Source organism: Sebastes umbrosus, chromosome 9 (genome assembly GCF_015220745.1).
Source record: "Sebastes umbrosus isolate fSebUmb1 chromosome 9, fSebUmb1.pri, whole genome shotgun sequence".
NCBI lineage: Eukaryota > Metazoa > Chordata > Actinopteri > Perciformes > Sebastidae > Sebastes > Sebastes umbrosus.
This window is the reverse complement of record NC_051277.1, coordinates 27,206,607-27,224,299: the sequence shown is the minus strand read 5'-3', so window position 1 is coordinate 27,224,299 and position 17,693 is coordinate 27,206,607. Positions and strand designations below refer to the sequence as shown.

The 17,693-nt window shown below is 38.4% G+C and overlaps 1 protein-coding gene across 3 annotated transcripts; it reads right to left on the bottom strand.

Annotated features, from left to right (window-relative positions):
- Positions 1–4,188: 4,188 nt before the first annotated feature.
- On the bottom strand, positions 4,189–16,928 carry ap1ar (adaptor related protein complex 1 associated regulatory protein). 3 transcript variants are annotated; one of them, XM_037780511.1, is made up of 10 exons: positions 16,679–16,927; positions 13,345–13,393; positions 13,238–13,264; positions 12,781–12,806; positions 12,600–12,696; positions 12,350–12,448; positions 10,153–10,217; positions 9,080–9,153; positions 8,823–8,945; positions 4,189–7,448 (listed from the first exon to the last, which is right to left on the bottom strand). In XM_037780511.1, exons 1-10 carry the CDS (start codon positions 16,747–16,749, stop codon positions 7,177–7,179), a joined length of 903 nt encoding a protein of 300 aa, XP_037636439.1. In that variant the 5' UTR covers positions 16,750–16,927; the 3' UTR covers positions 4,189–7,176. The 3 variants fall into 3 exon arrangements, with proteins under 3 accessions (XP_037636439.1, XP_037636440.1, XP_037636441.1); XM_037780512.1 differs by having other exon boundaries at positions 10,153–10,214; positions 16,679–16,925; XM_037780513.1 differs by lacking the exon at positions 12,350–12,448 and having other exon boundaries at positions 10,153–10,214; positions 16,679–16,928.
- Between the last annotated feature and the right edge of the window lie 765 nt (positions 16,929–17,693).

The window sequence follows — 17,693 nt, the reverse complement described above, 5'->3', positions numbered from 1 at the left end:
CAGCTCTGATCAAATATGAATAAATGTTATGTTACTGTAATGCCTATTTCTCACCTCAAATGTGTTCAGAAACATCTTGTAGTGCACGGTTCAGCTGTAAAATGAGAAAGTTTGTGACACGGCAGCCATGTGGAGATCCGTTGAGGAAATCCCAAACACCGCCCACCAGCCGGAGCAAACTTTCTCATTTTACAGCTAAACAGTACACTACAAGATGTTTCTGAAAACATTTGAGGCAAGAAATAGGCATTACAGTAACAGAATATTGATTCATATTTGATCAGCGCTGCCTAGTTTGACCGTTTGATCGGAGTTCGCGAGTTATTGACAGCTGCCTCTGTTGAATGAACAGCCAATAGGAACGCTCTCTCTCTGAAATGGCCTGTAATTGGCCAAAGTCTCCCATCACAGACTAGATTTTCTAAAGCCTGAAAACAGAGACAAGAGGAGGTGGAGCAGTCTAGTTATCTCTCAGAACACTTGAATTACAATATGCTGAGAGGTTAATATGTTTCTTTTGCCCAATGATGCTAAAATATCCTGCCTACTGAAGCTTTATGTGGCTAAACCAGACTTCCATTTAATTAACTCTATTTTTAGCAAAGTAATATGTTTCCTGCCTTGACACTCTTAGTTGACTGAAGATTAGAAAAATGTTGGTTGATTTTTAAGTTAATTTATTCTCATAAATTAGATTTATTCTCATAAATTAGCGTTCTATAGGTCAGAATTATTCTATACAGGCAAGAGTTGTATTCTCACAACTTTCCAAACCTGTGTAGGAGTCTCGTCTACTGAAATGTTCATTGTACAGATATAGCCTACGGTATGTTATTGTTAAAAGGTGGATGAACACTATTCTGCCAGTAAAAAGGGGGCTGTACAAATTATGGTAGGTTTACTGTTAACTGCATGTCAGGCTGAGCTTTGATGGAAAGAACTGATGCTTCTCTGTGCATCCGTGACCTTACTACAGTAGGTCAACGTGGATGACACAATCTGAAGTCATCAGACTATGTGTCATATTTAAACCACACAAGATGACTCAGTTTTCATCTCTGCCTCTCCATCTACAAAGGTGTACTCTATTTTATTTTAAATCTCCAAAATCTCTTTTAGTCACCATCCCCATTACAGTAGCCTCTGAAAGTAGACACAAATGTTCAAATATAAGAAGGAGAAGAATTGATTTAGAGGCTATTTTTATAACATAACAGAAGAGGTTGTGACAACCACAGTTCCACTGCGTTGCCGCAATGCAGCTTTTAGTTTACATTGATCCGATTAAATATTCACAATGAACAACACATAGTGACGGTGAGTCGATTCTGGGAATTGCACTTCTATGTACTCATGCCTCCTAATGCAAAGTTTGTCATACAAAAACCCAACCCCTGGTATCAAGTGATCAAATATTTTAATTTATTTATGTACAAAAATCTATTCTCACCCACCTAATCTCTTGTAATAAATATGCCATTATAACGCAAATATGCAAAGACAACTTTTAATAACAGAGAGCTGCAAATGAAGCACATATCATCTTGTCAAGCTGTTCGGTCTCTATTGGTGCAAAGTTTTAAAGAAAAATAATCCACCCTTATAGAGTTCATGTTCATGTTATATATGTGCACAATCTAGTCTAGTTTTGTAACAAATTCCCTCCTAGTGACCACCGTCAAGGGACAGAGGAGTGTTTACAACAGATACATTTTTTTTTCCTGATCTTACAAAAAAAAACGCTTTAGTAACCGTTTGTGCATCAACTGCCAAATATGTTGTTGCAATGTGATTAAAATGCACAGTGATAAACTACATCACATTGTCGCATTAACTGGTCATTGTTGCTTCATAAAGGGCGTCACTTTCTGTACCTTTTTTGTTTTGTTTCCAGGATCAGAAGGGCACTTACTGTATCTTTAACCGAACAAACATATTGAGTAATCTAACAATTGGAGTTATCACATTCCTATTCAGCCATGGTGTCCACGTCTTCCTCGACTTACTTCAAAAAATGAAATGCATCACTTCCTGTTCACAAAGGATTTTTTTTGCAGCAAAGCTTTACCAGGCACAGAGTGTTCAGAGAAGCCAATGAGTAACACTTGGATCATGAACTGTCAGGAAGTTGAATCACTGTTGTATTTTAAACACAAAGCAGCAAAAAGGAACATTAAGTTACAGATTATCAACAGACCATTCCTGCATCTTGAAGCAACTAGCGATGCTTCCAAACCCGAGTCTGTTGTGATTGGTCAACCGAACCAAACCCTTTGGACTCCGCTCCAGCTCCGCTTTAACTAGCTTTGTTTGAGGGCGTGCCAAACTAGCTGCTAGGCAGGTATTATGCAAGTGTGTTACTCTGTGACATCACCACGTTACGGAAGAAAAGGCGGGACTTCAAGCAAGGCATTTCAAGTAGTTCAGGAGCAGTGTTTCTGTGGGGGAGAGGAACTCCCTTGGCCTGGACTTTGGGCTTTGTAACTTTGCAGAACTTTTACATGCACAAAAAACTATATAACACATTAAAAGAAAGGGAAAAGCACTAAAGCATAATAGGTTCTCTTCAAGAAGAAACGCTAATTTTAATGCTTGTTGTATGTTGCTGTATGTAACTTCTGCTTTAGCTTTTAAAATGAGTCTGTGCCACATGTGACCTGTGCGGTGTGAAAACCCTAAAGACAGTTATTTAAAAATTATCTGTTAATTCCTTATATATTGTATGTTCACTGCATCTCATGTACTGACACTGAACTCTCAGCTAGTTAAATTCAGTTGCACCATATGTCTTTACAGGGAAAAATACATTCAACAGAAATTGAGGAGGTTTCCAGGTTGTTTGTCCGCGACTAAAGTCATATGATTTTGTGAATCATACGAATGAGCAGAAATCATGAATAAGATACTAGTACCAACTTTAATAAAAAATGATTAGCTGTACAGTGTAAATAGCCTTTGGTGGATGAGCTTACAGTATTTTGAACAGTATGGGTTCCTAGAAAGGGACTCAAACCCCTGAACCACAGTGGTGCCATGTTCAACCAACTGAGCTGCAACAAAACACAATCAAGGAAACAGTGCAATGAAAAGAAATTAAGGGCAGCCCCATCTCTTGTCTTATAATGCATCCATATAGTACCTCCTGTTAAAGTGATATTTCACCTTTGTGGAACATCCCAAGCTCTTAGTAGAGAACTAACTATTTAAAGGGGACATATGCTCATTTCCAGTTTCATACTTGTATTTTAGGTTTCTACTAGAACATGTTTACATGCTTTGATCAAAGAGTATAGAAGCAAAGAGACAAAACTCCTGTGTTTTTTTGACAACACCTGCTGCCACCATTTTGGACTGAAAACACTTAGTATATTTATAATATTGTGTTGTTCAACACAGGCCATTTCGGTAGAATATGACAATGGAATCAAAACAATTTAGTTTTACTTTTATATGGCAATTTTTAGGAGGACGTTCTACTGGTGTCCAGTAGACGCTTTCAGTCCAAAATGGCGGAAGCGTAGCTCTACTGCTGGGCGTTGATGTTGCAATGGATTGAACAATTGACTTTCACTTCTTGGCAATATACGTCCTTTGCGTTGATGTTCAAAAACACATTATTTTTCTCCTACCGTCTGTCTGAATATACCTTTAGTCACCCTTTGTCTGAAACGCTCTGTTTTAGCGCCTGTCTCTTTAAGACCCCCTCCCTGCATGTGACATAGGAGGGGGAGCCAAATCTGATTGGCTTGTTGAATCACATGTTTTCTGATATCTGCAGCTCACAAAAACTGACTGGGTTGTCTTATTTCAGTTTGTGGTTGGTAGGCACTCCAGATACACAAATGTGTGTGCGCTGAAAAAGTGAGTTTTTCCACGATATGTCCCCTTTAAATCTGTATTGTGATACAACTTTGACTTGGTTTAGGTGCTGCCTGCGGTTCTCTGAAGTCACCATTTACTTTGGTTTGTTACCCTTGAGTCCTGTACTTAAAGTGTGTGCACTAGAGACATTCAAACATTCTGCCACTGTGAAATATCACCTTGAAAATTACAAAATTCACATAAACAATTTACTTCCAGCAACAGACTGATTAAGGTGGTGATGTTTTTGTTAAAATGTATCAATCCCAGCTGTCCTTGATACCCCATGTACATGTGGACATTACAGTGAGTGCATGTGATGCCTGATACATTTTTCTACATTTTATTTTTTTCTCTCAGGCTCAGTGTGACAAGGAATGTTAAATTACAGTTTGTTTTTACAGAAAGTTGCAGTGATTAATCAGAAATATCACAGTAAAACATAATATAGAAATGTGTTCAAAACAAGACTATTTTAAAATTACACACTCAAATATTAAGGAGGAAATTGTCTTGCAAATCAACCCGTGTCTCGTCTACACACTTCAACAGCAGTGCTCAGATCAGTTTCCTCTTCACACACGTGACTCATTTCAGTGAATGTCTTCTAAGAGCTGCTAACATCAAATTACAAATCCACACGCTGGAGTGCAATCAGTGAGCTACTTTTGATTCAAACAGATTGAATAATCAATGTGAAACACAATCAAAAATAAATGAAATATTAGGATATAAATATTGTATACAACAGATTCCTTGGGAGAGCAGCGTTGGATCTATTATAGGTTCATGACAAAGTGACCTTGATCTTTTTTCATCCAGACTCACACTAAATATTGCTTTCATTATAAGCAGTAAACAACAATTGGATTATGGATTTATGAATGTTTTTAGTTCAGAGTAACTGGTTTGGATTTCATATCAGATTAAATAAAAAGTCATTACACTTAAAAATGATTTGTCTCCTGAATACATACAGAACACCAAATGCCAGCAACCAATCAGAAATCTGCCTTTTTTTTAAGCTGATAAATTTTGGTAGATTTGTGTTTTTAGTGAAGATTGTCTCCTGTTATGTCCAACCTAAGTTGTATATTCTGCAGTTATTCCCTGGTATTTGAGTCATTATCCACATTAACAGTTTAATAATTTAGCTTTAACCCAGTTGTTTCGATTTGTGACAATGATCGAGAATAACAGCCAGAATTAGTGCTACCAATATATAACATAGCTTATTGCAGCTTTTTAAAGGGGACATATTATGCTCATTTTTAGGTTCATGCTTGTAAATTGTGTTTCTACTCGAACATGTTTACATGCTTTAATGTTCAAAAAACACATTATTTTCCTCATACTGTCTGTCTGAATATACCTGCGTTCACCCTCTGGCTGAAACACTCCGTTTTAGCGCCTGTCTCTTTAAGGCCCCCTCCTGAAAAAGCCCAATCTGCTCTGATTGGTTTACGAGAAAACTATGATGCATCTTTGCAAAGGTAGTTCTCAAGCTGTGGTTGGAAACACACAAATGCGGGACGGTATATTTTAATGAGCCTGCATGTGACATATTAAGTGGTGCCAAATCTGATTGGCTTGTTGAATCAGACGTTTTCTGATATAGAAAGCCCACAAAAAACTGACTGGGTTGTTTTATTTCACAGTTTGTGGGTTGGTAGGCACTCAAGACCGCCGATGTGTATGCAAAGGAACTGAAAAAGTAAAGTGATATGTCCCCTTTAAATGTGAGGACTTTTCCATTTCTATATAGTTGTATACTCTCCAGGCTGTTGTGGGAACAAGGATCCAGAGAACCAGTTGATGAGAATGACTGGTATTTCAAAATATGCCGTTTAGAAGCTGGTCGTCTATGAAAAAAGGCCAATTTATATCATATATTTGTTGGAATAAGGAACGTGGCTTGTGGTCTGCTGAATGCTTTGCCAATCATGGATAATTGTATGCAAATAATGTAAAGATGCATAAAGACCTGCTGTCCTTAATAATCCATAATGTGTTTGTGGTGTGGATGTTGTTGACGTCATAGTGCCTGGCAATGATGTTGCTATTCTGTGCTATTGTATTTGACATAAAAAAGATCTTCTAATAAAATGGAAGTGTCAAAAATAAAGAAAATCGGCAGTTTAAAACCCAGATGTCCTATGATGGACCAATGGGCCTCTGAAGAGGAGTCATTTTATGTGCTTAATTATATAGTTTTAGAAAAGGTTTCTTGTTGGCAGATGTTCATTAATGGACATGTGCATATTTAGAAACATAAAACTACTGAGCATATTGGTCTTATTTATTTTTATTTTGTGAACACGAGGCTGTTACCCCTGAAAGATTGACATATTTAATCAGATATGAAAGCCGTTTTGAATGTAAATATCTCATTTGACTCATGTCTCATAGATGCCCCATTTGTTGATCTATTCAAATATCAGAAAATGCACATTACAGTTATGCAGTTTTACATTTGATAGGTCCCATATTGACAACATCACTCTTAGGCCTGCCTGACAGGAGTGGAGGTCATTTTCTTGTCAGAGTGCATGCACTGATGGCATATCACCACATCCATGCCTTATTTGAGGGTGCTGCTGCTTGATGACATGCTGTGCACACAGGTTTAGATCACTGTCAACCAATCAGTGAGAGAATTCATACAAAAGTATGACTGAAATGATTCAGATGATGATAATAACCCATCACCACCCCTAAGCGAATGAAGAAACGACCCCCCTGATCATTACACTGATTCATCAAAATGATTTAGTCTAATATTTATTCCTTTATATGGAATTTGGTTCCTTTTTTTGCCATCATGCAACAACTTTATAAAACTGAAGGGCAGAGCTGAAAGGGTGAGAAAGGTGAGACACTCAAGGCTGAGAGAGGACTTGTTCTGTTTGTTGATGCTCACACACCGAAAGACATGCTGGAATACTGACCAGGCACTGCACTGTGACTGTCTGCTGCCATCTGCTTTTATAAAGTTTCACTTCAGAGTATCTTGGCATTTTCTGTATGACCACCTGGGCACTGTGCATTGAAAATAAGCACTTACTGAACAATGTGTCAAATGGTAACTGATCTGTTGAAGTTACAATGCATAAATGGTCGGCTAACATGGCAAATGAAGGCACTGAAAAATGAGTATTTGATTAAAACATCACTACACTGTACTGTAGTGCAGAGATACACAACCTATCCAGCAGCATCAGAGTCTCAGAATATGAAGAGTAAATTTCCATTTCATGAGGCAAAAAGCTGGTGAGCTCTGACATGAAGAGAACACGTGTCCTTTGGTGCTGGACACTATCTGTCCTGGTTGTCCAACCTGAGGCCAGAGTCCGAGGCGTCCTCAGAGGGAGTGTCTAGGACGGGATTGACAAACCCTTCAAATTCAGTGTCTGCATTGTCCTCTGGGTTGGTACTCACGAAATCGTTCTCCCACTCCAGCGCGTTGGAGTCCTCGGAGGCCGAGGTCGGCCCGCTGTTCAACTGCTTGGCGCCGGGCCTCAGGGCTGCGCGCAGGATGTCCTCCTCCGTCCGAGACCTCTCCCAGGCTGGAAGAGCACGATTGATTCCTGCAACGCAAGGACACGAGCTTTCATTCTGACGGCAGGAGGCAAGAACTGCTGCAGGCAGTAATCTGGTAGAAATAACCTGTTCCAACCCAAGATTTAAAACTTTACATACTAAATTTCTTTTATGGAGCCTAACTTAGATGCCATATATCTAGATACAGGATCTTTTTTATGGTCAGAGCTGAATTAACTGTACATATATCTCTTAGGCTATATTAGACACCAGAGGTGAGGACTCGAGTCACAGGAATTGGACTGGAGTCAGACTCGAGTCACAAATTTGATGACTTGTGCACGTAGATGGTCAGTTGCCCGAAGAAATAACTGAACTGAACAAACTGAATTTGTATCTTTTGTTACTTATTGCTGAATCCCCTGGTGGTGTTTTTTGTTGACTCTTTATTTTTGAGGAATATTATCGGGCCTTGCATTTGATTATCTTACACCTAATTCCCCAGATACACTTTGTTTGAAATGCACATTATGACTTGTTTAGGACTTGAAACTCAAAGTTTAGGACCTGGGACTTGTCAGTCTTGACTTGGGACTTGAGTGCAAAGACTTGAGACATACATTTGACTTGTAAAACAATGACTTGGTCCAACCTCTGCAAGACCCAGAGGTAAAACAGTAGTTTTTGTAGTGAGGAATAAATGTGAATATTCCCTGGGACGTAAATTATACCGGCGGTCTCCATGAGGCTAGCAGTCCCACAGTGCCTTGCTTTCAAACAGTGCATAATAATACAAATAAACCTGTATAAATCATATTAAAACGAAATAGAGGGTGCACATTATGATATTAAGTGTATTTCAAAAGACAAAATTTACGTGAAAATAAAATAAATATTGTTTAAAATCTTTGCCGAACTTTTGTTCCAACATCAGGAGGGGAATTTTAATCAGTAAAACTCAGTGACATCCCCACACGTCTGGTGAAAGCACTGAGATGACCAAGACGAAACGAATAGCGTGGTGACCAAAAACTGATTTTACTGACAGCCGTCCTAATTAACACTGATGTTTGCACTGAATATGCCCACAATTAGGAATGTGTTTCTGTTGAATGGAAAACTAGAATACTTTATATACTGACTGGTTTCACACCTGCTATTTAAACATTTGAGGAGGGTTGATACATATGAGATATACTGTATGCACTGTGCACAAACTGCCAGCTCTGCCTCTTCTTCCCCCTCTTTGCTGCAGTGTCGATAAAAAAAAGAATCGATCTTGGCTGAGAAATAACCACAGCCCTTTTCTGGAGGCAGAGAATGCTCTGACCTGGTCCCCCCCGATGTGATCGAACTCCAATGAGGATGTTACAGGAATGTTTGATGGATTAGTGATATAAGACAGACCCTAAAACACTCACCTTCCTCGTCTTCCCACTCTAGATCCAGCGAGGTCCCGTCATCGTTGGTGGAGCGGGTCTTGGTGGTGAAGTCCCAGCTGCACTCTGTGTTGGGAGTCACCACGTTCGTGTCGGATGGCAGTCCTAGAAACAAAGAATTATTATAAGAAGTATTACAAAAGGGTGCAACTCTTATACCACATCATTGAGATGCATACTTGTATGTACACCTATATATTATTAGAGCTAATATAATCACGGACCGATGGTTAACTTACTGTTGCCCCTGAAAGCATCCGACTGGGCTTTTATATTCTGGAGGTAGACGTCAAAATCCTCCCCAGAGTTTGGTCTGGAACAACAATCAACACAACACAACTGTAACAGCAGTCACTCATTGCTTTTACACAAAATGCAGTGGGCCTGGATAAAATACCTCCTGCTAAGGTTTTTAGAGGTTTAGTGGATTTTAGTTAAATTTTTTCCGGCAGCTGGGAATAATTGTCTGAGGGAACACTGTATACACAATTGGTTGCATTATGGGAAATTAGGAACGAGTGTTTTTGAAGCTTCGAAGGACAAGAAGTCCGAATATCTCGACCTCTTCTGCTTTGATTTTGACCATTCTTCTTAAATTGTGTCTCCCCAACTTTATGGAAGTGTAATACTAAATTGCCCTCTTTTGTTATTGGTCAACCGAACCAACTCTTTGGACTCCGCTCCAGCTCCGCTCTAACTAGCTTTGTTTAAGAGCGTGCCAAACTAGCCACTAGGCAGGTATTATGCAAATGTGTTACTTGGTGACATCACCATGTTACAGAAGAAAAGGCGGGACTTCAAGCAAGACGTTTTAAGCAGTTCAGGCGCAGTGTTTCTGTCGGGGGGAGTAACTCCATTTGGCGTGGACTTTGGGCTTTGTTACTTTGCAGACCTTTTACATGCACAAACAACTGTATAACACAGTAAAGGAAAGGGAAAACGCATCATAGGTCCTCTTTAATATCTGTGTTGCAGCCTACACACAGCAGGAACAAACATCATTAAATTAATGTTTCTGTTAAAAAGGAAAAATGCAAGATTTTGTCTGCCAAATAGCAACAAATGTAAATATCATACATCTGAGGTCCTGATAGAGTTGTTGATTAATACTTATTATTGCTGGAAGTTCTGGCTCTCAAATTTCTCTTTGCAGCTGCCATGGATTAAAGACTCTTAACTTTATTGTCAGCATTACAGTCTACTAAGTATATCTCCTTTAGTACCCCTACTAAAGCCTATGCAGAGCCTCATGACCGCAGCTTGTCCTCAGCTACACAGCTATCCTGTTGTCTAATGAACTGAAGTGACTCACTTTCTTTGCTGAGTTTCACCGCCGGAGCCATCTGCTTTCCCCCGTGTCCTCTGGGCAGACAGCTGCTAACAAAAAACCCACACATCAAGTCAAAAGATAGTCCTGTATTCCCGTGATGAAATACAGACTAAATTCATAATAAAAAAAACAAACATTTATCAGTTTTGGTGCTATTAAGGAAACATGTGAGCAAATAACTTTCATAAAACAAAGCAACAGCAGAGAAGCAGTGGAATGTGGCATGAAAAGCAAAGAACTCTCAATCCCAGCAGGTTTTTGTTTTACTTTACAAGTCCCGTTTTCATTATATCACACACTATGAAAAGCCATTTCCCTGCAGCAGGCCTTTCCCTGAAACAGTATAGGAAATATACAGTATAGCCATGACATTAATCTCGCTGCAATACTATTATATTCCAGTAGTCCACCTTTCTATATTCATGATGTGGGGACTGTAATGACTGTAAAAGCCAGTCAAAAGTAATGGTATTATTTGCAGCATGGGCCTCGTCTTTTCCTCATTTCACTGCTTGTACCTATGAATGTGGGTCATTGCAAGTTTAATGTCTCTGTCCCTCTAAGACCCACAACAGACCCGTTTTTGTCCTTTTTTTAGGTGGTACAGGGGGTCTTTAGGGGGAGATAGCAGGTCAGCAGTAGATGTCACATAGAAGTCTGAAATCTGAAAAGCTGGGAACCTGAAGATTAATTTGAGATGCAGCTCTGTGTGTTAAATGGTTCTAGTCATAAATCAGAAATAAACATGAATAAATTGATCAATTAATTAAAATAAATTGTAAAAGTGTATTAAGTGTTTAGAACATTATGATCTTAGTATATGATGTCCATCTCCATGCTCACTTATGTCTCATAAATTGTTGCAGCAATTTTGGGGTTGATAACGTTTGTTACACAGACTTGGTGCTAAATTTAACCATTTTTTACCACTTGAGATTCGATAAAAAATTATCAATAACCCTCCAACATAGCACATTAAGACACCAAGACTTTGAGGAACACCATAGAAAAAAGCCATGCTGTGATTTGGAATCAAAAACTTTTAACATTTGGAGATTTCTGCAAGAAATGCATTTTTCGGCGACTGGATGGCGAGCACTTCTGTTCTGGAAACTGTTCAGAAACCCCCTTATTGTCAATCTAGCAAGGAAAGCCATCCATCCTCTGAATGCTCTAGGTCTCTAGTTTGTGGCTGTAAAGTTTCATGAGGCTGTGATTATCCTAGAGGTCACCACAGGTCATTTTATACAATGAGGCCAAGTTTCAAAAAATGGTCTAACTAAAATGAAATGGCTCCTATGGGGACTAACATCATCACACATGAAAACAATTGGGCTCATTGGATCCACAAGAGTCTCAGCTTTACAGTGATACCCAATTTATGCAATTTCAAGACTGTTGAGGGACCCGAGTATGCAGAAATATTTAAAAACACCATTTTAGAATTGGGCGAAAATAACACATTTATACTACATTCAAAAAACTGCATGTGATTATCATAAAGTGGGCGTGTCTGTAAAGGGGAGACTCGTGGGTACCCATAGAACCCATTTACATCCACATATCTTGAGGTCAGAGGTCAAGTGACCCCTTTTTATAATGGCCATGCCAGTTTTTCCTCGTCTAAATTTAGCCTAAATTTGGAGCGTTATTTAGCGTACTTCCCGACAAGCTAGCATTACATGGCTGGTACCAATGGATTCCTAGCTCTAAAACTGAACCTGCTACAGCCTCTGAAAGACAGTAAAGTCGTTCTGGATCACGGGTCTCAGGGGGTTATCACTTTAGTCCTTGCTGTATATTAAACATCATTTACTGGCTATTAATCCATCCTGAAGTGCCCAACTGAAATACTGATGGTTAGCATTGCTCCACTACAGCTATGATGTACCTTTTGATTTTTCTTTTTGTCAAAAGGATGATTAGGAATGCTAACAAGTTGTTTGTAAGTTAAATGACGCACTGAGACAACAGATAACAGTTTCCCTGACTGGGATAAGTAGGACATGTTAATGAGGACAAAAAGAGGACTGAACAGAGAAAATATCACTGCGTCCCTTTAAGACACAGAAGGCCGAGGACTTGAGACGCTGGGAAGCCTCTGCACAGGGGCCAGCGGGTTTAGAGGAGAAGTTGTTTTAGTCAAAGTGGCAGAAGGGAGCGCTCAGTGCCGCCTCACCTCCTTCAACTTTCGTTCACGCGCCAACCTGGCGGCCTCGCGCTGGGCGGCATTTCTAGCCTCCTCTTCTAGCCTCAATTTCTCCTCTTGTGCCTCTAACTGAGCAGAAAATAACGAAAATGAAACAAAACACAAAAAACACAGAACAGAAAATTACAAAACAGAAATAAACAATGCAGCAAATTAAAAAAATAAGGCAAAATGAAATAACGGTGGCTGTTAATCTAACAAAGACAGGTTTTTGTCTTACCTCCACTTGTAGCTTCTCGTCTATGAGGATCTGCCTGTCTGACAGCGCAGTGTAGCGGTGCTCTTTGAGATGCTTGATCTCATCCTCGCTGATGGGCCTAAGAAAAAAACAAAAAAAAAACACACTTATAAAGAGTTCTTTTGTCAAAGATGATTTTTTAGATTGACAGCAGATCTCTTACCTCGGGCAAGGCTGTGGGCTCTCAGCCTGCAATGCAACAAACACAACATTTCACCATACAGCGATGGACAATCAGTGTCAAATGCATCTTCCATGCTGCAGCACTGTTTGACTCAAGTGCTTCTAGTCTGGGACTCTGTAGACAGTAATCGAGTTACTCCCACAGCGATGCTGCGCAGATGCCGCTGCACCCATCATGTTCTATCCATCACTGGAGGAAGGCTAACTGTCTGATGGAGAGTCTGGAAGTAAACTGTATCCTGGGAGCAGCAGCATAATGCAGCTTTTAATTAGACTATACGTCTTAGAAAACACTCACTCAGTCTTTTACAATGTCATTGGTTCCTAAACAGTAGAATAACAGAGTAGAGAGAAATCTCACTAAAAATATTTTCCCAATTTAGGTACTGAAAGCTCTTATATATTTAAACATATCATCATAACATGATCAGACTTACCTCATCGCTCTCTACCAGATTTTCAAACTGCAAGATTAAAAAGACACAATTAGATATTAGTCATCATTAAGAACAGAAAACAATACTAGTAAATGTATGACTCATACCTCTATTGTGTAATGTTCCCCTGTGGTACTGCTTCGGAAGTATTTTGACCTGTAGGATAAATTAAGAAAGTATGAACACGCTGGCAATAATCTGAAACCACTGAAAAAGTAGAAGACGGCTTAAACATTTAATCTGAAAAGCTATTCAGCAGCAATTTCACATGACAGAGTTGTATGATGATTACATTATACACTACTGTCATCAGGAACAACAAAGCAGCTACAGTGTTCCTGGTAGATCAGTAGCTTTTGACACTTTAGGCCAACACTATGATCATTTATTTGTAATTTTTTATTTTTTTATTCATTTTGAATCTGTTTGTATGGAGGTGATGTGATGCCAGACTATGTACAGATGTTTTACACAACATCATCTAATTATAAAGCAAGGAGTCTCTGTCTGTCCGTCCGTCCCTCTGTGTTATTCGCTCATCCAATCGACTTCACACTTGGCCGGGGTGTATTGCTCAGGACCCAAGGGAATGCAGTGTCAAATGTGGTGCAATTTGGCCAGATCATGGCGCCATAACAAAGAATTTTACATTTTGGCCTGTAACTTTTGAGCCCTAAGTCTCAGGAATAAAATTCCAATAAAAAAATTAAATATTTTTTTTCCTGGATTTTGTGGGTACAGACAAATCTATATAAGCCACGCCCATTTGTGTCTAGATGATTTTCTGCCATTTTGAAATATGTCTAAATCAGATTTTTTGCTACTCCTCCTACACATTTTGAACAATTGTCACCAAATTTTGTACAGAACATCTCTGGACCAAGCTGGAAATAATTACTCTTAAGGATTTTTCATGTTCCATAAAGTTTTGCTATAGCTGACCCTCAAAATTAGTTTAAACGTGTCATACGTGTCAACGTAAAAATGTCATATCTCCTGAACGCTTTGTGCTATTGCGACCACATGTGGTGGACATGTATAGTCTGAGTGACAATGACAAATTTGGTGCCATTTGGCCAATAGGTGGCGCTGTAACAGCATCATCTAACTATGAAGGAAGTATTCTCTGTGTGTGTATGTATGCATGACTGTCCTTTGCATATCTCAAGAACTGTTCATCCAATCAACTTCACACTTGGCGGGAGCAGCACAGTGTAACAGCCATGTTACAATGACCACATGACTGTGCTTTGTGAATATTGTGCTGACCAACGTGGTTTGGTTAAGTGGCAGTCACTGAGAAGTTACAGTAACACAGTATGTGTAACGCAGTACAATATGTACATACATATCAAATATAAAAGCGTACGCTGAAAGTTATCAATAACTTTGAAATGTAAAAATGATTGGAAAATGAATTAAGTACAAAAATCTGTTTTGTGGTTAATCATTGTTTAGATAAGTTTACATGCAATGGTATTTTCATTTGTAGCTCAATCTGTGATGATTAGGTGTGTAGGAATTTAAGAAGTAATGGGTTAATAAACACTAAATCTTATAGTGCAAACTACTGCTGAAAAAAAGCTTTTTGACGGCAGGTATTTGACTTGTTCGACTAGTTTGAAAAAGTACATATTGGAGGGGATCTACTCTCAGCATCACAAACAATTTTAAGAATGTGCATGTTTTCCTCTCCTTGATTATTGGCTTGTAACATAAAAAAAAAAAACACAGATGGAACTAATAATATTAACAATAGTTCAGTTTAGTGATACCAGCATGAACAATACCAGGGCTCTGGAACAGACTGGCCTAAATCAATGCAGCCATAATTAACGTTGTTGATCACACCTGTGCTGTTTTGTGTGCTACATGTCAAAATGTCTGCAGTGAAACAGGTCTATTGCTCTCGTTAGGCTTATGGCCTTTAATTAAGTTAAGATTGATTTAAGCTTTAAGATGTTAACCTCATGTTTTGGTCAAATAAAAAGATTTTTATTTCACAATCATCAATCACAATCATTTGATTATCAATGTTAAACATGACCTTATGGGTTAAGTGGACGTTTACAAAATTATAATGGATGTTTCCAAATTGCCAACCGCAGACTAATACCTTAACTACCACAGTACTGTATCTGTCAGCTCCAATATGTGAACACAACATAAACAAGTGAGCAGGCCAAAGCAAAATGACTAAAAAAAACATCAATTATTAACCTTAAATTTGATGACATAACGGCCTCCAAATAACACAAGAAACAGACAATTGAGTCCCAGTATATATGCATAAAGACACATTACACTACAAGGTGTAAAAAAAACCAAACCAAAACTTATTTTTTAAACTTATTTATCATTATTATTATTATTTTTTAATTTACTCATCTTTTTGTGTTTTTGGTCCTTTCCTTTTTTTGTATGTTTCGTTTATGTTTCTATCGGACTGAATTCATTTATATGTATAATGTAATTGTTTAGGAAATTAATTCTGCTTATTTAATAAGGCAGTAATATTGTTATAATGATTGGTGTGTGTGTGTGTGGGGGGGGGGGGGGGGGTAATTTGTTTATACAATTATTTCTGTGATTTATTGGATTTTGTACAGAATACCAATAAAAAGACTTTGAACCAAACTACAAGGTCCAAATATGAGTCTGCAATCATTGCCAATGACTTGTTAACCAGTGGTAGCTCAATGTGAATGGACTGAAATGCTGTGCAATATGCTGCCTTCCACTGTGTAATTGTCTGAAATATATTAATTATTTCTTTTTTTAAATATTTTCATGAGAGCTACAAGTTCTTTTAACATGGTCATGGAGCATGTATACTGTATATTTGTATTGTGGGGGATCGTTCCTATGCAGAGGGTAGTATAGTTTATTTATGATTACACTGAGGGCGTTTTATATTTTAATAATGTATTTATTTATTGTGTTGAGTTGAATGTGCTACTTACTTTGTACTGTAATTACCTTTTCTACCTTTTTTCTTGTCTTAAAGCTGACTTGTTGTAAACTGATCAGAATTACAATGTACTGATAGGTGACAATGGGAAATAAAACTCTTGAATGTTGAATGCTAGTGTTATTAATAGAGGTAGCTACCCTAGCTCCATGTCCCCTCTGTTGACACTGTTGGGTGGGGTCTTGAGTCTTGTTGTCTCTGGCTGCTGCAGGTCAGACCCTCCAGAGACCAAACAACCAGCCCAACCAGTCAGCTAACCCACTGACCTGTATGTCTGGTTATCAACATCACTACCAGGCCAACACACACACAGAGTGGACAGTAAGTCTCATCAGACACTCAGGGGTGTCACTGACCGGCTAACCAACTTGTAGCTAACGTTAGCAGTAACCGGATCCGCCGGTTCATGTGATGCTTTAATGCTAGCTGGTTAGCTCAGCTAGCCTAACCTAAAGCCATGTTTCACTCACCCGCCTCCTCTCTGGATCCGGCTGGCTTCTCTCCTGAAGAGCCCCACACAGTATGCCCAGCAGTTACCCATCGCATTGTCAGATAGTACTGTTATCTAGCTGCCTAGCTAGTTAATGTCCTGACAGCTGCTGCTGGAGGTCTAGCTACATCTCCAAGTCCACAGATCTCCAGCAGCCACTTCCTCATCCTCCTTCCTCTCTGGCTGATGACAGACACAGAGAGCACAGAGCAATGTTCAACACCACCACCTACTGGAGGGTTCTGGTCATGTTTGATAAATTATGACCTAAATTATGACCTGGAGCCAAATGTAGAGACAGTTGTTGATTCATATTGCTTCTTGCATTGCACAGATAGAGGCACATTTCAATATAAGCCATCAGATCATTGGGAAAATCGTGCAGAAATAAATGAATAAATAAATACATGCAAAAATAAATAAATAAACAAATGCAAAAATAAATAAATAAATAATTAAAAAAATACAAATAAATACATAAATAAAAGGGGAAATTAAACAGAAGAATAAAAAAAATAAAGGGAATTAATACAAAGATAAATAAATAAATAGATAAATAAATACATGCAAAAATAAATAAATAATTAAAAAGTAATCAAATAAATACATAAATAAAAGGGAAAATTAAACAGAAGAGTAAATAAATAAGGGGAATTAATACAAAGATAAATAAATAAATTAATAAATAAATAAGCAAATCAAATTAAAACAGAAATATGAATTTATGTCACATTCTATCAATTAATTAATGTCAAAATGTATTTTTAAAGGGACTGTTTGTAACTTCCTACACGTATAAATCAATCCGGGTCGGTGTCCCATGCGTACTTGCATGTGGCTACACTGTTCAGACAAGACTCCAACACAAACTATACGGAAGCACCAAAACCGCAAAGTTATATCTATCGTTGACTTAACGGCCACAGGTGTGGCTGTTAACAAGCATTTCTGATTCTTGCAAACAGTCCCTTTAATATTGTTTTTGATACATTTAA